Below are 20901 nucleotides of genomic sequence, written 5' to 3'. Positions count from 1 at the left end.
TTGCAATCTAGCGCCAAGAAGCACAACTCAGCCAGCATTTCCTTCAGCAATCAGCCAGCATTTTCAGTTAGCAGATCCGCCAGCGTTCGCAGGTCAAATCAGCCCTGGCATTTTGGTTAGCAGTAGATCAGCAGCGTTTTTTTGTTTTCAGCTTCAATGCTAGCAAACAGCAGCAGTTCAGGCCAATGTTTTCAGTTTTCAGCCGTCCTCTCGCGACGGAAACCACTCGCAAGTGGCCTACATGCGTGTCCCGTTGCGGTTCGGTACTTCGCCAGCCCATTGAGCCCTCACCTCGGCCATTCCCTCGCCGGCATTGAGTGCTCCATTGCTGTCAATCACCGGCATCGTCAAGATCTGTGTTTTCAGCCCTTCATTCCTCTCACATCGGGAGTGTAAATCAGCCCCTTGGTGACCATCCACAATCCCACATCGAGAAGGATCCAAGGTGCATCAAATCAGCCCCGGAGGTGCCTCTTCCTGAAGAGTTACCACGGTGATTTGTCAACATCGAGTCAGTAGAGTCTACATTGAGGTATACATTCCATTTACGCAATCTAAAGCAAATACCGCATCGGCAACAGTATAGGGGTCCCTTGAGAGGGTTGGTTGGGACCCGATCGGGTGTCGCTATTCTCTTCTCTCTCTTTCTCTCTCCCTCTACACATCTATGTCGCATTCTCTCAGCCCCTCTCTTCAGGGGGAAGTAAAAGGAACCATCATTCAAGCACAAAGCAATCACTAATGCAAGGAAAGAAGGAAAGGATTTTTGTGGAAGTGTAAAAGTAGATCTTCCCCATTTCAATTCCATTGCACCTGACATTCGGATGTCATCTCTAGGCAGATCATTTTGTTCAGGATGTGGAGACTGTCTATGCGAAGGTTAAGGAGGCTTTGCAGAAGTCTCAGAACAGCACACGAATGCAGCAGACAAGCATCTTGCAATTGAAGCAAGGAGATTGGGTGCTTCTTTGTTTTAAAAAAGCATGACTGAGGAAAATGTAAGGTGCAGTGGATGTGAATGTTGAACTTTGCTCAAGATGAGTGCTCCGAACTGTGCTCAAGGGTTCCTTTTGATTACTGAAGGGAGAGCCTTCCGTTCCTTTAGTGAGAGAGTGCAAATGATCACAAATAAGTGGCAAACACTATGAATGAAGGTGCTGAGAATGAGAGATAAAGAGAGAAGAATACGACACCAAATAAGTTGTCAAACCCTCCTCCAAAGGCCCCACTCTCTATGGCGAGAGCGGTCTATTGCTATTGATTGCACAAATCTGATACAAGGTGCTGATGCTGTGAGTCCTAGATGATGCTATGTCGATGCCAATGTTGACGGAGAGGACGACAATGACGATGCTAAAGCTGAAAACTGAATGCTGCAAATCGGTAACTGTTGCACCAAGTCGCGGGCTGATCTGCTAACTTGATGGCTGAACGCTGCTTCTTAGGGCTGAAAAGCGCTGTTTCTTATGGCTGAAAACGCTGGACAGAAGCTACAAAAACGCTGGTACAGCAGGGAAAATAATGATGGTTTGCTATGCTGAAAAACGCCAAGAATGCTAAGGTTTTCCTCGCTACGACACCAATGCGGTAGGGATCTGCAACAAGGGCTTCGCTAGCCAATCTTGGGGCTGATCTGCAGCGATCTGAGAACATAACGCTGGCTGAATATTGTTGCTTGATGGCGCTAGTAGAAGGATCCAAAAACGCTAGACTCTTGGGCTGAATTTGCCGAAAACGCTTGGTTCTTGGGGGGGTTCTTGCTTGAAAAGTCGCGCTAGAGGGCCTGCTGCAAGAGATTGTCTGTGCTCTCCTTTGCTTCTTCTGCTTCCACTAAGTGACTCCCAGTTTCCTTATATATTAACTTAGCAACTTTGCCCTACCCAGTTTCCCAACACAGTGACTTATTAATAATAAGTGAAAAATGGCTAAAATAGGGAAAATAGGTTTTGTGCACTGTAAAATGCTCCTGATGGATTTTGATGGCAATGCCGATGATCATGTTGTGCGCAACCAAAGGTTATGCATCTACTCATGGACATGCACCGTCTGTGAACAGACTCACAAAAGTGCCAGAACACTTCCTAAGCTAACCGAACTAAACCCATGTCATGAAGTAGCTTGTCCACGACGCTCCACGTACACATAGGGTTAGATATGCACGTGACAGAAAATGAAGGATAAGGTGAAGCTTTTTCCAAGCTAAGTATGCGATACTATGGGCCCTTCAACATTTCTGAAAACATCAACAATGTGTCCTTTATTTTGAGTTACCGGATATCCGAGGATTCACAATGCATTTCATGTGAGTCTATTGAGAGCTTTAAAGGGAGAAGTGCCAGAGGACAAGGAGCCTCAAGAGAAACCAAAGATAGAAACCAGAGCACGTCCTAGCACACAAGGAAAGGATAGTGAAAGGTAAGTTGACTTCCGCTGATGGTGTATGGCTCAGGATGAGTGATCAGTGGGTGCTCAAGGTTCCTTTTACTGACGAGAAGGGAGAGCCTTCCTTGACTTAATGAGAGAATGTTCAATGACCAAAACAATGAGAGTGGAAAACTGTGAGTGCAAAGTGCATGAGAGTGAGAGAGAGAGAGAGAGAGAGAGACGACACCAGATGGGGTCCCAAACCCCCCTCCAAGGGTCCCCCTCTCTACTACCAGAGAGGTATTTGCTTTAGATTGCACAAAGTCTGGTACAATGCTTCTAGATGCTAAGGTATTTGACGACGACAATGTCAACGACGATGATGACGTCTATGACGACGATGATGACTGTGACGATGACGACGATGGCGTCGCCGTCAAGGTCGAGATTTGCGAGGCTAATGGCTGAAATCCGAAAACGCTAGGTGAATTGTTGAAGATGCAACTGCGACGCGGCAGTCTGGAATTGCTGTGGATCTAATGCGTCAATGGCTAAAATCTGAAAACGCTGGCTGAAATGATGGCTGAATTCTGATCACCGGCTGAACTGCTGCAATAGGGAGAATGCGGCGAGGATCTGCTACGGGATGGTGCGGTACGGCGTGGCTAAGGGCTAATCTGGAAATGCTGATCCTTTTGGCTGAAAACGCTGTTCCTTTAGGCTGGAAAATCCTATTGCTTGAGAGTAACAACGCTAGCCTTGTTGCTTCTTGAGAAAACGCTGAAGAGTCTGAGGAACTGCTTGTTGTTGAACCTCCTTGTGTCTTTTGCCTCTTATGTTGTCTATTGGCGCCCTTGTCTTGCTTATATAGATGCCTTGCTGGGTACTGATGCTAATGATTCTCGGTTGTACAATCAAAGGGTATGCGGCTACTCTTAAGTGCCTAGACATGCACGGCCTACGTACAGGCTCACAAGGGTGCCAGAACACTTTCTAGGCTACCTAAACCCTAGAAGTAGGAATAGCTTGTCCACATGCACATAGGGTTAGGTGTGCACGTGACATTGGTCAAGTTCCACAGGTATTTGGTCAAGTTTAGGAACTACACAGCTCTTAATGCAAAGTCGATGGACAAATTGACAAATCCTCCTCAGTTTTGTTAGAGCTTTACCTTCAGGCTTTTGGTTTAGTGCCGACTATTCCACGAGTGCACGCCGAATCAGCGGATTGAGTGTGTGTTGCACGAGAGGGAAGCCACTCCACTCCTCTTGTCACAGATTATTTTTGTTAGAGCTTTACCTTCAGGCTTTTGGTTTAGTGCCGACTATTCCACGAGTGCATTCCGAATCAGCGGATTGAGTGTGTGTTGCACGAGAGGGAAGCCACTCCACTCCTCTTGTCACAAATTATCCACAGGGAAATAGAGTCACCCAACTTCTCTACAAGACTTTGGCGATGCTGACAGTACTTTCCCTAGAGACTTTATGATATGTACATAAACAATTGCCATACGTTGTGGGATGAAATGACTGCAACGTTTTATGTTGTGGATGTGAATCTCGAGTGACGAGATTTAGTACATCAAGACATCTGTAAATGATTGGTGCGGTCTCGATGATAATCACTAAAAAGTCATAATAATCATGGTTCAAAACGGCACCGGATCAGCCAATACCAAAGAACCAAGGTGGTCATGATACCTAGGGCTCTGATACCATGTCTGAATAGGCAACGGACGATGCGATGAAGACAAGAGCTGGCATCCGATCCATTGAACACCTCGACTCCAATCTGACTCGACTCCGATAAGATCCTCTGACACAAGAGAACACCTACAATGCCACATGAATGAACAAGGCAACTGTGGAAAAGAGAGATCATTGATCTGAGAATGAGAGTGTCACGTGACACATCCCAACCCTATGTGTCCATGGACAAGCTACACCACAGCAGGGTTCAGTCAGTTCAGTCAAGTCTAGATTAGCAGTGATCTGGCACTTTTGTGAGTCTATTCGTAGACCGTGCATGCCCAGTCACTTAGCATAGATGCATATCCTCCGGTTGCACACAGCATGATCATCGGAATTCCCATCAGAATCCATTAGCATCAGTTAGGAGATTTTTCCAGTGCATTTAGCCTATTTTCCTATTTATTGGGATTTTCACTTATTATTTTTAAGTGACTTTCCTACAAAAGTAGGTAGGGCAATTTTGCTAAGTCAATATATAAGCAAACCAAAGTTCACACTTTCTGGGAGAAGAGGCAGCAGGAGCACCTTGCTCAACAGGCAACTTCTCAGCAAGACCAACCCCCGCGACTACTCTGGCGTTTTCTCCACAGAAGACCTAGCGTTTTTGCATCAGATCAGCCTTGGCGATTTGTGCACAGCAGATCAGCCCCGGCGTCATCACGACACAGCAAATCAGCCTAGCGTTTTTGCATTTGCAGAACCCCGGCGACAAAAGGACCAATTTCAGCCCCTGGCGTTTTTGGATTTTTAGCAGCAAATTAAGACCGGCATTATTCACCTGAAGTGTAGCAAATTCAGCCCGTAAAGACCATCAGTTTTCAGCCCTAAGAAACCTCATTTTTCAGCCAAGAAAACGCAGCCAAAACAGTCATTTTCAGCCACCGAAACAGTCCCGAAATTCAGCGATTAGAAGATCTCAGATTTCAACCATCGTCGTCGTCATCGGCATAGACCAAGTTGCATAGTCCATTGCATACGCATTGTACACCTTTGTGCAATCAAAGAATAGACCACTCTCGCCGACGAGGGTGGGGCCTTCGGAGGAGGGTTTTACAACCTCTCGGTGTCGTATCTCTTCTCTCTCCTTCTCTCAGTCTCATTCATTTGCACGCACAACATCCACCCACTTTGTTCGTGACCACAACACTCTACAAGACGGAAAGCTCTCTCTTTCCCTAAGAACTAAAAGGGACCTTGAGCAATAAAGATCACTAATCTTGAGAAAATACAACATTCATTCCGCTGCACCTAACATTGGTATCAAAGCTTTGGAAGTGTTCTGCATTACTCAAGGAAAGAACCACAAGAATTTTTTTGCTTGTTGCGGTCGCACAAACCTAAGTTTACTTGGGCGTGGCGATTCCTAATCGTGTTTTGTTGAAGAGTAACAGGAATCCCAAGAAAGAAGGGCTTGTCCAACCTCCCCTTGTGTCTCTTTTCACTCATTGAGAGCGGACCGTGCACTTAGCGGCCGGCCAATCGACGTGAGGTGGGAAAAAGCAACCTTGGCGTGAGCGCAAGGCCGCCAAGGGGTGCACCCGCAGAAAGGAGTAGAACTCGGGTGAAGAGAAGATCCTTCTCCAACGCGATTTGCAAGCGACAGAACACCTCAAGAACCCAAGACCCCCAAGAACCCAAGTTCCTCGTGAACTTCAGAACTCAAGAACCTCAAGAACCCAAGACCCCCAAGAACCCAAGTTCCTCGTGAACTTCAGAACCCAAAACCCTCAAGAACCCAAGTCCCTCGTGGACTTAAGAACGCAAGAACCCACGATTGCAGAATGGTCATCACTCAAAGCGGAATGGATGCTTCGCTTGGAGGTGATGAGCATGAGAGAGGCGAAGAAGAATTTTCCCTACCAGGAGGTTTTTCCGACCCTTCCCCATCTACGACAACGATTGCACTAACTCCTATGGAGGAGTTGGACCAAGAAAGAGAAGCAGAAAGAAAAGCCTACGAAGAAGATATGGCAGCCATCGAGCGTAAGTACCAAGAAAGAAGGGCAGCCATAGAAGCAGAATTTTATCGCGAGAACAAAGCACAAATGCAAGAGTTATTGCGACTCTTTTCTCAAGCTCAGGCACAGATGCAACAAAATCGGAAAAAGGAGACTCTCAATCTCTTCTTCTCCATCGCATGATACACAGGATTTGCATGATTGTGTGAAGCACGATGATGATTTGATTGACAATGACTTGCATGATGATTTGAAGCACATTGATAAGCATAATGATTTGGATGACAATGACAAGCATGATGATTTGCATGATCAAGATGTGATTTCTCACAAGCATGATGATTTGCATGATCAAGATGTGCTTTCTCACAAGCATGATGAGTTGCATGAAGATGATGTGATTGTTCACAAGGATGATGTGTTCGTGGATGCTTTTCCTAGCGAAACTAACCTCGTTGTAGATTCGATCAATCACGAAGAATCGATCTTGGCTTTCGAGTCGAGGTCTAAAGAACCCCCACAGGACGATTCGATCATTCAGGAAGAATCAATCTTGGCTTTCGAGTCGAGGTCCACAGATCCCCCACACGAAGATTCGATAGATCCCGAAGAGGCGATCTTGGCTCTCGAGCCTTGGTCCAAAGAACCATCACAGGAAGTATTGTGTTCTCGCATGGTTGATACGCACGCATTGTTCGAGTGTTTCATTCGTGAAGGTTTCCTGTATTTTAGTCAGCATCGTTATGTGATCCCTTTTTCTAGGCATGACATACTATATGTTGAGCACGTTTCTCTCGTGGATGAGCACGAATGTATGCGGATTGCGCATGAAAAGTTGAAAAGTATGTATGTAAGGAAGTCACATTCCATGTCTCTTCCTTGGCATGACACAGTTTCGGAAAGAGCACATGAAAGTATGAGCACCAAGCATGGGCATTTCCATTGTGATTTGCCACAGTTGATTGATTTCGATCAAACAGAAAAGATTCGACGCATTGTTTGCATGTGTTTGATGAACGGGTTGTCACTCCGTCTATTAGTTCATCTACATTGCATACACAGTCTTTAGAGAAGACAAGATTTTTTTCCTTCACTTTACATGGAATGGGTATGTTCATGGTTTTGTGTTGGAGATGGTTTCAGGAATTTTCAGCCATGGAGATTCTTGAAGACGAAAGAAGCAAGTCTCTAGAAGAAGTTGAAGCAAGAAAGGAGATTCAGAAGACTTTGTGTTCGGCGCGGCCCAAAGAAGCAAGCGTTGCAGACCTTTATGAAGTTCAAGTACCGCTCGACCCACACAGTAGAGTGGGCCGGCGAAGAGTCCCTTCCAGGATTCCGGATGCTGTTGGCGATCTCCCTCGACGCCATACAGTTCGGTACCAGTACCTCACTTTGAAAAGGAGGGGATGTCACGTGACACATCCCAACCCTATGTGTCCGTGGACAAGCTACACCATAGCAGGGTTCAGTCAGTTCAGTCAAGTCTAGATTAGCAGTGATCTGGCACTTTTGTGAGTCTATTCGTAGATAGACCGTGCATGCCCAGTCACTGAGCATAGATGCATATCCTCCGGTTGCACACAGCATGATCATCGGAATTCCCATCAAAATCCATTAGCATCAGTTAGGGGATTTTTCCAATGCATTTAGCCTATTTTCCTATTTATTGGGATTTTCACTTATTATTTTTAAGTGACTTTCCTACAAAAGTAGGTAGGGCAATTTGCTAAGTTAATATATAAGCAAACCAAAGTTAACACTTTCTGGGAGAAGAGGCAGCAGGAGCACCTTGCTCAACAGGCAACTTCTCAGCAAGACCAACCCCCGCGACTACTCTGGCGTTTTCTCCACAGAAGACCTAGCGTTTTTGCATCAGATCAGCCTTGGCGATTTGTGCACAGCAGATCAGCCCCGGCGTCATCACGACACAGCAAATCAGCCTAGCGTTTTTGCATTTGCAGAACCCCGGCGACAGAAGGACCAAGTTCAGCCCCTGGCGTTTTTGGATTTTAGCAGCAAATTAAGAGCGGCATTATTCACCTTAAGTGTAGCAGATTCAGCCTGTAAAGACCATCAGTTTTCAGCCCTAAGAAACCTCATTTTTCAGCCAAGAAAACGCAGCCAAAACAGTCATTTTCAGCCACCGAAACAGTCCCGAAATTCAGCGATTAGAAGATCTCAGATTTCAGCCGTCGCCGTCGTCGTCGTCGTCGTCGTCGTCGTCGGCATAGACCAAGTTGCATAGTCCATTGCATACGCATTGTACACCTTTGTGCAATCAAATAATAGACCACTCTCGCCGACGAGAGTGGGGCCTTCGGAGGAGGGTTTTACAACCTCTCGTTGTCGTATCTCTTCTCTCTCCTTCTCTCAGTCTCATTCATTTGCATGCACAACATCCACCCACTTTGTTCATGACCACAACACTCTACAAGACGGAAAGCTCTCTCTTTCCCTAAGAACTAAAAGGAACCTTGAGCAATAAAGATCACTAATCTTGAGAAAATACAACATTCATTCCGCTGCACCTAACACAGAGAGAGAGAGAGAGAGAGAGAGAGAGCTGGGAAAGGCTCTCCATGCTCATAACAAACTACTCATACAAGTGACCAACGGTGGTCCCGCATAGATCTGACATGGCTCAATGGATAGACCCGAGGTACACACAACTACAATGGCTACAATCTATTGTCATCTGCTCTTGCACACAAGACCACTGCCTCGGCCTCAGCATAGGCTGGATCCACACAGTGAATTGCATCTAGTCCCGGCAACAACATGGATCTAGTCCTAGCAACAAAATGAATCTGGAGAGAGAGGATACACGGTCGTATGGTTGTCCTCTAGAGAAAAAGGAATCCTCTGCTCTCCTAGCCTACATCAGAGATGGTCTACCTCTGTACGTGATCGCTCGTCTGTAGGCTGCCCTAAGGAGAAGATGTCGCCAAGGTGCTATTCCGTAGCCAGATCTAGGAGAAAACGCTAGGCTGCCCAAAACCGCTAGGATGGGTTGCTCCCCGGGGGCTTCCCTCCCAATGGGCTGCCCAACCACCCCATCTAGGGCTGCCCCGGGTGGGGGCGACGTGCTGGCTGAGCACAATACACCTCCTAAGGCCTTCCCCTGCCCTCTTGTATATAGCTCCTCTACAAATCTGCCCAACCAAGATCCAACCCTCAGCTTGGTAAAGGGGGGGGGGGGGGGGAATGGGAAAAACGGGGAGAAAAGGCCACCGGGGCCTGGGGAAAAAACAAGCAAGGCTGGGAAAAATGCCCACAACCTGCAGGAGCCTATTGGCCACGGAATGAAGACAAAAACCCAAGCTAAACATGACTAAGCACGACATGAGAAAACCTCACTCTCGCCGTGCAGCCATAAAACAGCCCTCACTCCCTAACACCAGTCCCCGGGACCGATTGGACGAATCCAGAGAGATGCAAACCTCATCAATCTAGTCAATGCAAACCTTGACCCTCTCCCCCAGCAATCAGCACCTGACTAGGAATACACTGCTACAACCCCCCTATCGAGGTCTCCAAAAAGCTCATCCTCGGCATAGACACCTCAAGAAAGCTCCAATTCACCCGATCATAAGATTCCTCAAAGCCAAGTAACAAAAGCATAAGATCCTCATTGCCAATATGGGCATTGGCCAAGGCCTCCAATAATCTAAAAATGTTGTCAAGGATGCTATGCTCCTTGACAAAACAATCTATGTAGCATCAATTGAATCCCCAAGGAGTGGTTGGACTCTCAAACTCTGAAGCTTCACTAAATTTTGTAGGCTGAGTTCAAGATCTTAATAAGTCTTTGCAGCCCAATATCATTATTTAGATACATTTTACATTGATCCTTGTGTACAACAAAGAACTAAGGATAAAAAAGCACAAACTAAATGATCCAAGGGGGTATCTTGCATTGACGGTAGCCAGTAAGATTGTCAAACCTTCCTTACACTTTTAAAAGCTCGTTTCTAATTCCTATAAACCAAGGGTGGACAATTTTTGCATCGGTAGCAGCCAAAAGGATTGTAAGATCTTCCTTACACTTTTAGATACTCGCCTATGATTGCTCTTATTGCTCTGGGCACTTTTGCGACTCATCCCTCAAAAGAAGTGATAGCTCAATGTAGATCAACTAAGCCTTCTATGATTTTAAGCGGAGGTATCTTACATTGATGGGCAGCCAATAAGATTGTAAGATCTTCCTGACATTTATGGATGCTTGCCTGTAATTTCTATAATTGCATGATCCAAGGGTGGAAGTTTTTTGCATTGACGGGAACCCACTAAGACTGTAAGATCTTCCTTCAACTTTTAGATGCTTGCCTATAATAGCTATAATTGCTATCAGCACCCTTTGCAACCCATCCTTCGTAAGAAATGATAGCTTGTGCATCAACCACACATACCTATAATTTGAACGTTTTCAGTACTACAAAGTTTTTTGGCATAGCATGTATTTTTTCTATGGAATACTGAAGCCATCTTAGTTTTCACTAAGTCATACAAGCAAACAAGGCTACAACAATCATCTCATATAATTCTACTTAGTCATACAACCAAACAAGAATACAATAATCATCTCATATACCATGTACATTTATAAACATTATTCAGCTAGCATTGAGTGTATGTTTATGCCATTTAACTCATAATGAAGCGCACAAGTACCTGCTAAATTCAATCTCAGCCCAACAATTATCTTCGAACAAGTGTTGCTTTGGTTCCTCAGAAGAGATTTCGGAGGTGCTTGAAGTGTTGGAGCTTCTTCTAAGAAGGCCCGCAACACCTCTTACAATGTTCATGCTGTGTGCCTTGCTAAGAGACTGGGAAATGCACGATTTCTGGTTTCATGTCTATGAAAGAAAAACCAGTAAGTGGTAACAAACAAGAAGAGGATATCCAAATGTTGAACGGTCGCCCACCAAGATGAAGTGAGGTGATCGGTGCGCTTGAAGAAGACACCAAAAAAAATTGCTTTCGCTCTTTGGTTTCCTGAAGGCGAAATTGTCTCGGTTATGACGATGGAGTACACGAACACCTGTTGCTGCAGGTCCGACAGCAATGGCGATGGTGAAGTGGATCGCGGTCAAGTGGCACACAGCTTTTTTTTGACGTGAAAAGAGTGCCTCTCAAGAAAGAAGCAACTATTAGGTACCAGAGAAGCAGCTATTCAACGATTAGCTTATTAAATTGCGGGGAAAAAAAAGATAATTACCAAAATAACTATCAATATTCCCAAAAAGCCTTTCAAATGTTTTTATAAAAAAATCCCAGTACAGTATACCCCTCAAATTTTGCGAAAAAAATCCCTAAATGCCTTTACATTTTAGCCAAATTCCCAAATTATTCATGACCAATCTCATAAGACAATATGTTTTGCAACTTTCCATAGGAAGATTGGTTCTCCCTTGATAGAAGATATTAGAGCTAGGATATCTGATGATATTTTGGGCTTATAAAATAAAAGACTTTATTTTTCATAGATGTAAATGCCACTAATTGTGAGCTAATAGGTGGAAATCTTTGTGAAAGGCATTAAATTTACCTTTTTATCATTGAAAACAGCAAACATATGAAAATTGAAGCAATCCATCCAAATTTGATACAAGGGCATTTTGGGATTTTTTTAAATTCCAAGGGCATTTTAAGCATTATCACAAACTACATGGGTATTTTGGTAATGTTTCCTAGAATTTTAAATGTGTGTGTGAAAGAGAGAGAGATTTGGGGGGGGGAGAGAGACTCTGAAATTTGCTCCCAGTAGAGATGTATTCACAAAATTTTGAGATATAGACTACAAGTATTTATGCTTTGAAACCCATGTTCTAAAACCCTAGCATGTCTTCATGAATAATACTAGATCTTTCTCTTTCCCTCCTTCGTGAGTTTATCTCAGGTGGAAGGTGCATGGGCATGGGATCACCATGTTCTCCCCCTTGGCATTTTCCACAGCAATTGTAACAATTTGAGAGAAATGGAATGCCATCATCACGTGAAAATGATCAAAATAAGAGATTCATAACACAATCACAAAACCATGTTAGAAGCTTAAAGAGAGAGAAAACACATTATTGAGGGTCAAAATGGCTGACCCCCCCCCCCCCCCCCCCCCCCCCCCAAGTACGACTTTTGGTATTACATAAGTTTTCAACGAAACTAAATACAATCATGATACATCAACTTGTTCATAAGGTGGCCTTTTCATCATTCGAATGTAATTGCCTTCTCTGATCAAGCCAACAGTTTCAGCCTCCTCTGATCAGAAATATAGACTCACAAAATCCTCTCTTTGAAGAAGCAGCATTTGCTTCCTTGTTCAACATCTCTTCTTCCTCCTAGAGAAGCATCTCAAAAACACACAAAACTCTTTAAAAACATGTGCACTCTTTTTAGAAGAGTTTTACTTACAAATTTTCATGCATGGTTCAAGCATGACAAATAACTTCTCCAACGTCTTCTCCAAGATTGGCGAGCAAAGATGTTGCTATAAAAACTGATAGACATGATTAGAACATGAAAGTGATACCATAGATGCGTTGAGCTCTAGGAAAGCCATAACAAAGGATAGTAGCTATGGAGATCTTTATTGCTTGTGTGTGTGTGTGTGTGTGTGTGTGTGTGTGTGTGTGTGTGTTTGGGGGGGGGGGGGGGGGGGGGGGGGGGAGAGAGAAGAGTGTGTTACCATATACATGTGGTAGTGATGTGTGTGAACACACTAGGACCGCCGGGGCATTTTTTCCCTCTTTAGGAGGTTTTTTCCCCCGTGCATTGTATATACGCCCATCACTCTAGGGCTATCTATCTTTCCATTGCACACTAAGTAACACACTCTCTATTGTGTGCCTTGAGCTTCCTTCGTCTTCTCCAAGCTGTGTGTGTTTCTCTGCAACCCTAATTCTAACAATTGGTATCAGAGCAGGTCACGTTCTCCCGGGCTTAGTCGCCAGCTGCTCCAGCACACGCCTGCTCACTTTCTCCGATTTCAGTGAGCTTTGGCAAGCGTTCGCAGCTCAGAATTTTGATTTGGGCTCATTTCGGCCTCCGTTTCCACTACGGGCAGTACTGCACAGGTTATTTCGTCATTTTGTGCAGATTTTCCGTCAGTGTCGTTTTCTGCATAACAGGTGCCTTATAGTCTTCTACGGTTTGTGCTATATAGCACAAGTTGTTCCCGCTCCATTTCTCCTATTTTCGGGCAGTTTTCACATCAGGTGCAGCATTTACCATGGCTGACAACAACAACACAGATGTGTTCAAGATGTTTGCTACTGAGGACAGGTTGGATGGGGACAACTACCCTATGTGGGCTTATATGATGCAACACGTTCTTGTGTCAAAAGGTGTCTGGAACATTGTGCAGGGCATTGATGTACGTCCTGGTTCTGAAGATCTAGGCGATATTGAGGATGTTGCAGGTCTTGCTGCAAGGATTGCAGCTGTTAGAGTTGTTTTGCCTACAGCAGAACAAGCTCGTTGGGATGTTAAGGATGCGCAGGCTCATGCATTGATTGCGTTGTCTGTGAAGCGCACCATTATTCCTCACATCCGTTCAGCAAAATCTGCAAAACAGGCTTGGGATATTCTAGCAGGTCTTTATGCAAGCCGCAATGAGGCTAAAATTGCTTTGCTGCGTAAAGAGCTAGAGTCGAAGATTATGCATGAGGAAGATGATATGGACACTTTCCTTGCTAGTGTCAAGGATATCAATGAGCAACTCATTTCTGCAGGTGAAGTCATTTCTGACAGTTCCCTTGTGCAGACTGTTCTTGATGCCTTACCAGATTCCTACCAGACTTTTGCTAGTACTTGGAGACTGATGACCCAAGGAAATCCTGAAGTTGTCAAGTTTGATGCATTATGCACATTGCTGTTGCAAGAGTCACTTTCTAGAAAAAACAGGACTAGGCAGCGTGCAGTTGAACAGGCTTTTATTGCTTCTCAAAGAAAGGGTGGTAACAGTAATGCAGCCACTTCTTATGGTTCTGCTGCGAGTGGCAAAATTTCTGTTCCTAATGCTTCTGCTGGCAGCACTTCGTCTGGCAATTCTGGTGATAAGGGCAAAAAGAAGATGCGTTGCCATTATTGTAAAGCCAATGATCACTTGATCAAGTCGTGTCCTAAGTTGAAGGCCAAAGAGGCTAAGAAGAAAGAGGGTGGTTCCACTGCAAATGCTGGTTCCACTACAAATGCAGCCATTGTTGAGTCTTTTGTGAAAGGAGATTGTGATGCTGATGTTGATGCAGAATGGGCTTTTAGCGCAGAGTGCACTTACAATCCTGCTGTCCATGATGCATGCTTGTCAGTTGCTGCAGATTCACATGTGTGGTATTTCGACAGTGGTGCTACAAAGCACATTACCTCACATCGTGAATTGTTTACCTCTCTCGAGTCTGTCCCTCATGGGAATTCAGTCACTTGTGCCAACAACGCCTCTTATCCAGTTCAGGGAGTTGGAAAGATTGTGCTCACTGCTGCTAATGGCAGTTCCTTCACACTTGTTGATGCACTTTATGTACCTGGGATCAAGAAGAATCTATTGTCTGTATCCGCACTTGCTAGACTTGGACTTGTAGTCAAATTTGTGGATGACAGATGTACAGTTCATGATCTCAGTTTTGGTGATGAAATTGTTGCATCTGGGCTTTTGTGCCGTGGGCTGTATAAGCTCACTTTGTATGACAAGTGTGGACAAAATTTTGCAAATGCTGTTGCAGATTCAAGGGCTATTTCAGATGCAAAACTTTGGCATGCACGTTTTGGTCATCTGAATTTTGCCAGTTTGCTGCGTTTGCAGAAATCTGATATGGTTGCTTCTTTGCCGCCTCTTGAAGCACCTATCAAACATGTTTGTGAAGGCTGTATTCTGGGTAAAATGCAGCGTTCTAAGTTTCCAAAGGATGGTTCAGTTAGGGCCACATGCAGGTTGCAGCTTGTGCATAGTGACGTTTGTGGGCCCATGCAAACTCCGTCCTTGGGCAATTACCTGTCCTTCGTGACTTTCATTGATGATTACTCCAGGCATGCGTGGGTATTTCCGCTTAAAGCGAAGTCCGAAGTTTTTATGTGCTTCAAACAATTTTTGGCTATGGCTGAAAATGTCTCAAAATGTACTATGGGCACCCTCCGTTCCGATCGAGGGGGGGAGTATATGTCTCATGAATTTAATGCATTTCTGGCTAGTCGTGGGATAAAACACCAATGTACAGTGCCTTATACACCTCAGCAAAATGGTGTTGCTGAGAGGAAAAACAGGTCACTAACGGAAATGGCATGATGTATGGTCAAAAGTCAAGCTTTGCCGCATTCTTTTTGGCTTGAGGCCATCATGTGTGCCACTTATGTACTTAACAGGTGTCCTACAAAGCTTTGCAGTCTATTACTCCATATGAAGCATGGCATGATAGAAAACCTTCTATTGAGCACATGCGTGTTTTTGGCTGTTTGGCATATGCTTTGGTGCCACAAGTGCAGCGCAGAAAATTGGATGATAAGGCTGTCAAATGTATTTTTGTTGGTTATAGTGCTGAAAGCAAAGGTTACAGGTTGTATCATCCGCAAACAAAACGTATTTTGGTTTCACGGGATGTAGTGTTTGTGGAAGATTCTGTTCAACCCTTGCTGTCATGTACTAGAGACAGTAATGTAAGCTCACAGGACATTTATGACACTTTGTTGCCTCTTTTCAGTGGTGGAAATACGAATGTAAGTTCCAATGAGGCAAATGTACAGCCTATGGGGTTTCTGAAAATGTTTTAGAACAGCCTATTACTGATGCAGATGTACATGATGTACTTGATGAGGAAAGGGCTGAAAATGAGCAGGCTAGTAGTATGCCAAAATGGCTGGTGCACACTTTGCGTGACAGTAAATTGGATGCACCTTTATCTAGTCGTACTCGTTCAGGCTCTCGCCATGCATCTTATGCATCAGATTGTTATGCTTTGGCTGTGTCTAGTTTACATGATGTTGAGGAGCCTCTGTCTTTTGATGAAGCACAGAATTCAGAAAATTGGATTGCTGCCATGAAATCAGAATATGATGCACTTATAGAGAATGACACATGGACTTTATGTGATTTGCCTCCTGGCAAAAAGGCCATTGGTACGAAGTGGGTTTACAAGTTGAAACGCAAGCCGGATGGTGAGATCGATCGCCATAAGGCTCGACTTGTTGCAAAGGGTTATGCACAACAAAAAGGCATAGATTATGAAGAGACTTTTGCTCCCACTTGTCGTATGACTACTGTGCGTTTTCTATGTGCATTGGCAGCTCATTTTGGTTGGGATGTACATCAATCAGACATTGTTACTGCTTTCTTGAATGGTGACATATTTGAGGAAGTTTATGTAACGCAGCCTCGCGGTTTTGTCATAAAAGGACAAGAGGACAAAGTGTGCAAATGTAAGAAGGCTTTGTATGGGTTGAAGCAATCTCCTCGTGCTTGGTATGAGAAAGCTGACACTCATTTGGTTAAACGAGGCTTTCGTAACAGTCCAACAGAAAGCACATTGTATGTAAAGCGTGAGGATGATGTATTTCTCATTGTGGTTCTTTATGTTGATGATTTGCTGATCACTGGACCAAATGAGAGACATATTGCTGGATTTAAGGCTGATTTGAATGCTACTTTCAAGATGAAAGATTTGGGGCTGTTGCATCATTACTTGGGTATACAGTTTAAGCAGTGTGATGGTGGTATTGCCTTGTGTCAGAAAAGTTACATAGAGACATTGCAATGTAAGTTTGGACTTGAGGATTGCAAACCTATTGCCACTCCCATGGAAACAGGTTTGAAGTTGAGTCTACATGATGCTGGCGATCCTGCTGATGTCACTCTTTACCAAACTGCTGTTGGCTGCCTCATTTATGTATGCAACACGAGGCCAGATATTCAGTTTGCAGTCTCGCAGGTCAGCAGATTTATGCATAGCCCAGGGTCTAAGCATTGGCAGGCTGTCAAGAGGATTTTCCGCTACCTTAGTGGCACTTTACATCTTGGCTTGTTTTATCCCAAGGGGGGATCATTGCCGCCAGACTTACATGCTTTTTCGGACTCAGATTGGGCTGGTTGTTTTGACACGCGAGTGTCCACAAGTGGTTTTTGTTTCATGCTTGGCAGTTCATGTATATCATGGTTGAGCAAGAAGCAACCTACTGTGGCCACTTCGAGTTGTGAGGCTGAGTACAGGGCAGTCTTCACAGCTACGGTTGAGTGTGTATGGCTCAGACACCTTATGGCTGACTTGGGTGTTGGACAGGACACTGCCAACACTATCTACACTGACAGTCAGAGCGCATTGGCAGTTGCGAGGAACCCAGTTTTTCATGCTCGCACAAAGCACATTGAGGTGCATTACCACTATGTCAGGGAGAGGCTCTCAGCAGGAGAGATCAGCTTGGCTTATGTGCCAACACAGGACAACCTTGCAGATCTTTTCACAAAGGCATTGTCTCGTGAGAAGCTTGAAGCTTTCCGCAAAGCTTTGGGCTTACTCCCCTTTGTGGACTGATCCTGTCCTCAGGGCATGGCACTTCCCTTTACTCATGTGCCAGCTCTCGTTCACCGCATCACTCCAGGGGGGATTTGTTACCATATACATGTGGTAGTGATGTGTGTGAACACACTAGGACCGCCGGGGCATTTTTTCCCTCTTTAGGAGGTTTTTTCCCTCGTGCATTGTATATACGCCCATCACTCTAGGGCTATCTATCTTTCCATTGCACACTAAGTAACACACTCTCTATTGTGTGCCTTGAGCTTCCTTCGTCTTCTCCAAGCTGTGTGTGTTTCTCTGCAACCCTAATTCCAACAGAGTGAGCCTTTTGAGAGGGAGAAGCCTCGTTCTGCAGGTTATGATTAGAGTTCGGTGTAGCAGTAATTCACATTTTTCATTCTCTTCCACTCCTCTAATCGAGAAGTGTTAAACATGAAAGTTGTAGATCTCGTCGTTTCTACTCTATTGGATGAGCATCTCACTAGGTTTCCTTTTGGTAATTAAGCGACTTATGGACCTTTGATTTAGTTCTTTACCCACTACTTTCCTTTGAGGAGAATGCACCACTCCTCCTTAAGAGGTGTGTGTGCATGGATAATTAGAGGTCCTCAAGCTATGTTAAAGCTAGTCCACATCTTCCTTTTGTTGGCATTCCCGCACATTTTTGGACATTTAGGACCCATTTTTAATTCATTTTGGTCCTACAAAGGCACATTTGATTCCGGAGAGAATTCCTTTGGCGCTCATAAAGGTTCCATCATCCTTTTGGCACCATAAGGTCCTGAGATGCACCTTATACGGATTGCATTGGCACTCACTCTTTTGGCACCCTATGATCTTGAGATGCTCCTTACAGCCATCTTCGTATTCTTGATCCTTTCACTCTTTTTATTTTTGCGCTTGAGAATGGCCAATTCTAATAAAAGAAATCATTTAAGCATACCAAAATTATATATTTTCGTGACACAATAGTGGGTGGTAGGTAGGGGGTAGCATCAACATAGCCATGTCAAACAAGCCCTTCTTCACTCGTCCCACATTGAGGGGCTATGAATGATGGAAAAAATGTAGATTATGAACAAGACCATGAGTGATTCAATCATAGTATTGTCAAAATGCATGCTTTGAATTGTTGTTTGCATGTGCGCATTTTCTTGATAAGAATTTCACACATCCACGAAAAAATTTACTCAAATTATGGTGTTGCCCAAGCACTTGGTAAGTTATGTGGCTCCAAGTGTTGCAGCTACACCTAAATTGAGGGGAAAGAGAGTGGGAATCAAGGATTTTTCCTCCTTGGGCTTCAAGCCAATCTAGTTTGCACAGGGGTTGTCTGAAACATTAAGTGACATATGTTGCAGGTAAAAGAACCAACATGAAGTAAGGACACAAAAAAACCCTTTTCTCTAAAAATAAAGAGATCCACATCAATGCACTACACCTTCAACTTTTTCAGCTATCATGGTGAGTCTCTCACCACTCGAGGGCAGAGCCTACAAGTGTTGGATGAGTCTTAATGAGAAGGCTTGCCATGCTACATGGGAAAAGCTTGAGATGATGTTCTGAAAGAAGTTCCTCACACCTTGCAATTTCAATATGGTCCATGTAAGGGTGGTTTTCCCTATGATTCAAAAGTTTCTTGGTTGCAATGGCATCACTTCTTCCCCTCTCAAGAATTGCGAAGGATTTAACATCTACATACTATATAGGGAGACATATATTATACTAGTCGAGAAAAATGGTAGAATATACAATAGGAGGCTATAATTTGACCGCACAATTTGCTGCTACATCATGAATTTGCCAAAAACAAAAATACCGACGTGCAAAGACATGTAAATCTTCATCAAAACTCCCTTTGTCTCCTACTATTTCCATTTTTTATAGTCTCTTGTAAAAGAATGCGGTCAAGATTAACAATTTAGCCTAGGTAGTTAAGAAAAACTAGATAGTGAGAGTGATGTGGACAAGGATATTACACTTCCCTCCTCGTACAAAAGGTGGGGATGTTGAGTGTTAGTTATTTGCATGCTTGATTTATTGAATGTCGGGATATTAGTGCTAAAATATAATGACATGGGGTGAGTCTAGTGGTTGTGGAATACAAGGAAATGGGTCGAAAGCTACCCTGGTGTTGAATTGAGTGTTTTGTATGGCATAATGTTAATAACGCCAACATTCATTACACCTTTACAAAATTGAAGCTCGAAGTTGTATTCTTGATGACAAGTAAGTTATTGGTGTTTGATCCACCTTAGGTTACAATGTGATATTAGAGCAAGGTTGATAGGTTAGATTATAGCCATGAGTGTTTAGATCCCATAGAAATCTCAGCCATGTTGTTGTTACTTTTTTTAGAAGACCTTGATCTAAGAAAGAGTTTACATAACAAAAAAAACACCTTTGATTGCGTACTTATCTTATCCTATTTTGCAAATTAATAGTGTTCACAATTCATAGGAAATTGTGTTGCTTCAAGATCTTATGTGTTTAGCTTGTAGCAATTCTTGGTATCAAAGAACAACATCAATTCAACCATTATCCTCGGTGTTTCTACAAGATATTTAAACCTTGGCTTAGTTCTACAAATTTCTTTACAACTCAAACTGTCCAACAATACTTACATCGACTGTTTAGATTGTTTCATAGTGCAATCAGGTTGCTACATTAGGAATTGCATTCCTCTTCATTAAAACATTCTTTTGGAACCAAACTCCAACAAACAGTATCATTAATGCTGATAAATTTTTCGTTGAAGCTTGTTTTAGCATATATCTTATCGCTTGTCTGCTAATGATATTGTGAGCTTTTCCCTCTCTATGGCAGCACTCTGTCATGAGTTATCCTTGCTAGTTGCAACTAGTGAAGCTCTCACATATGGGTAGAGTTTGTTCTTAAGCTTGAATTGCATCCATAGTGCAATACATGCATTCTCATCTCAAATGATAGTGTTTTCGTTATATTTCTTCAAGGTAGCATTTGGAGCATTGGCCATGTCTAGCTTATCTCTAGTTGTACACACAGAGCCTCAAACTATATAACCATACAAAAAGGGTTAGTTATTTGTCTTTTGATGGATATAAGGCCTTACTAAATCTTATTGTTCTGGCAAGGTTATAAGGTTGTGAGTCTTAAAGAGTTGTGCACACATAAGATGAGGAGTTTCCTATAGTATCAGTAAATAAGTCATCCACAAAGTGCACTTTCATTCTTTCATTCAAGCCACTCTTGCACTTCCTGGCATGCATGATAATGCATAAAATCACCATATTGTCATTTGTAAAGGGCTTGTGACACTACTCTCATAACAAGTTGCATGAGTAGTAAGAT

The 20901-nt window shown here is 43.6% G+C and overlaps 1 protein-coding gene across 2 annotated transcripts in view; it reads right to left on the bottom strand.

Annotated features, from left to right (window-relative positions):
* The window catches only part of LOC147432788 (binding protein), a 252004-nt gene extending 240792 nt beyond the window's left edge, over positions 1-11212 (bottom strand). The window contains exons 1-2 of one of the 2 annotated variants that reach the window (XM_086492599.1): positions 10976-11212; positions 10745-10881 (exon numbers count right to left, since the gene is read on the bottom strand). In XM_086492599.1, the coding sequence (XP_086348725.1) occupies positions 10745-10878 (134 nt within the window). In that variant the 5' untranslated portion in view covers positions 10879-10881; positions 10976-11212. Of the gene's footprint in view, positions 1-10744; positions 10930-10975 lie in introns of both variants that reach the window. The other variant, XM_086492600.1, reaches the window with a different exon arrangement.
* Positions 11213-20901: the final 9689 nt, after the last annotated feature.

This window comes from Adiantum capillus-veneris, chromosome 20, assembly GCF_014529385.1.
Source record: "Adiantum capillus-veneris isolate H3 chromosome 20, ASM1452938v2, whole genome shotgun sequence".
Taxonomy (NCBI): Eukaryota; Viridiplantae; Streptophyta; class Polypodiopsida; order Polypodiales; family Pteridaceae; genus Adiantum; species Adiantum capillus-veneris.
The sequence above is the reverse complement of the archived record's forward strand: the minus strand, read 5'-3'. Positions and strand labels throughout refer to the sequence as shown.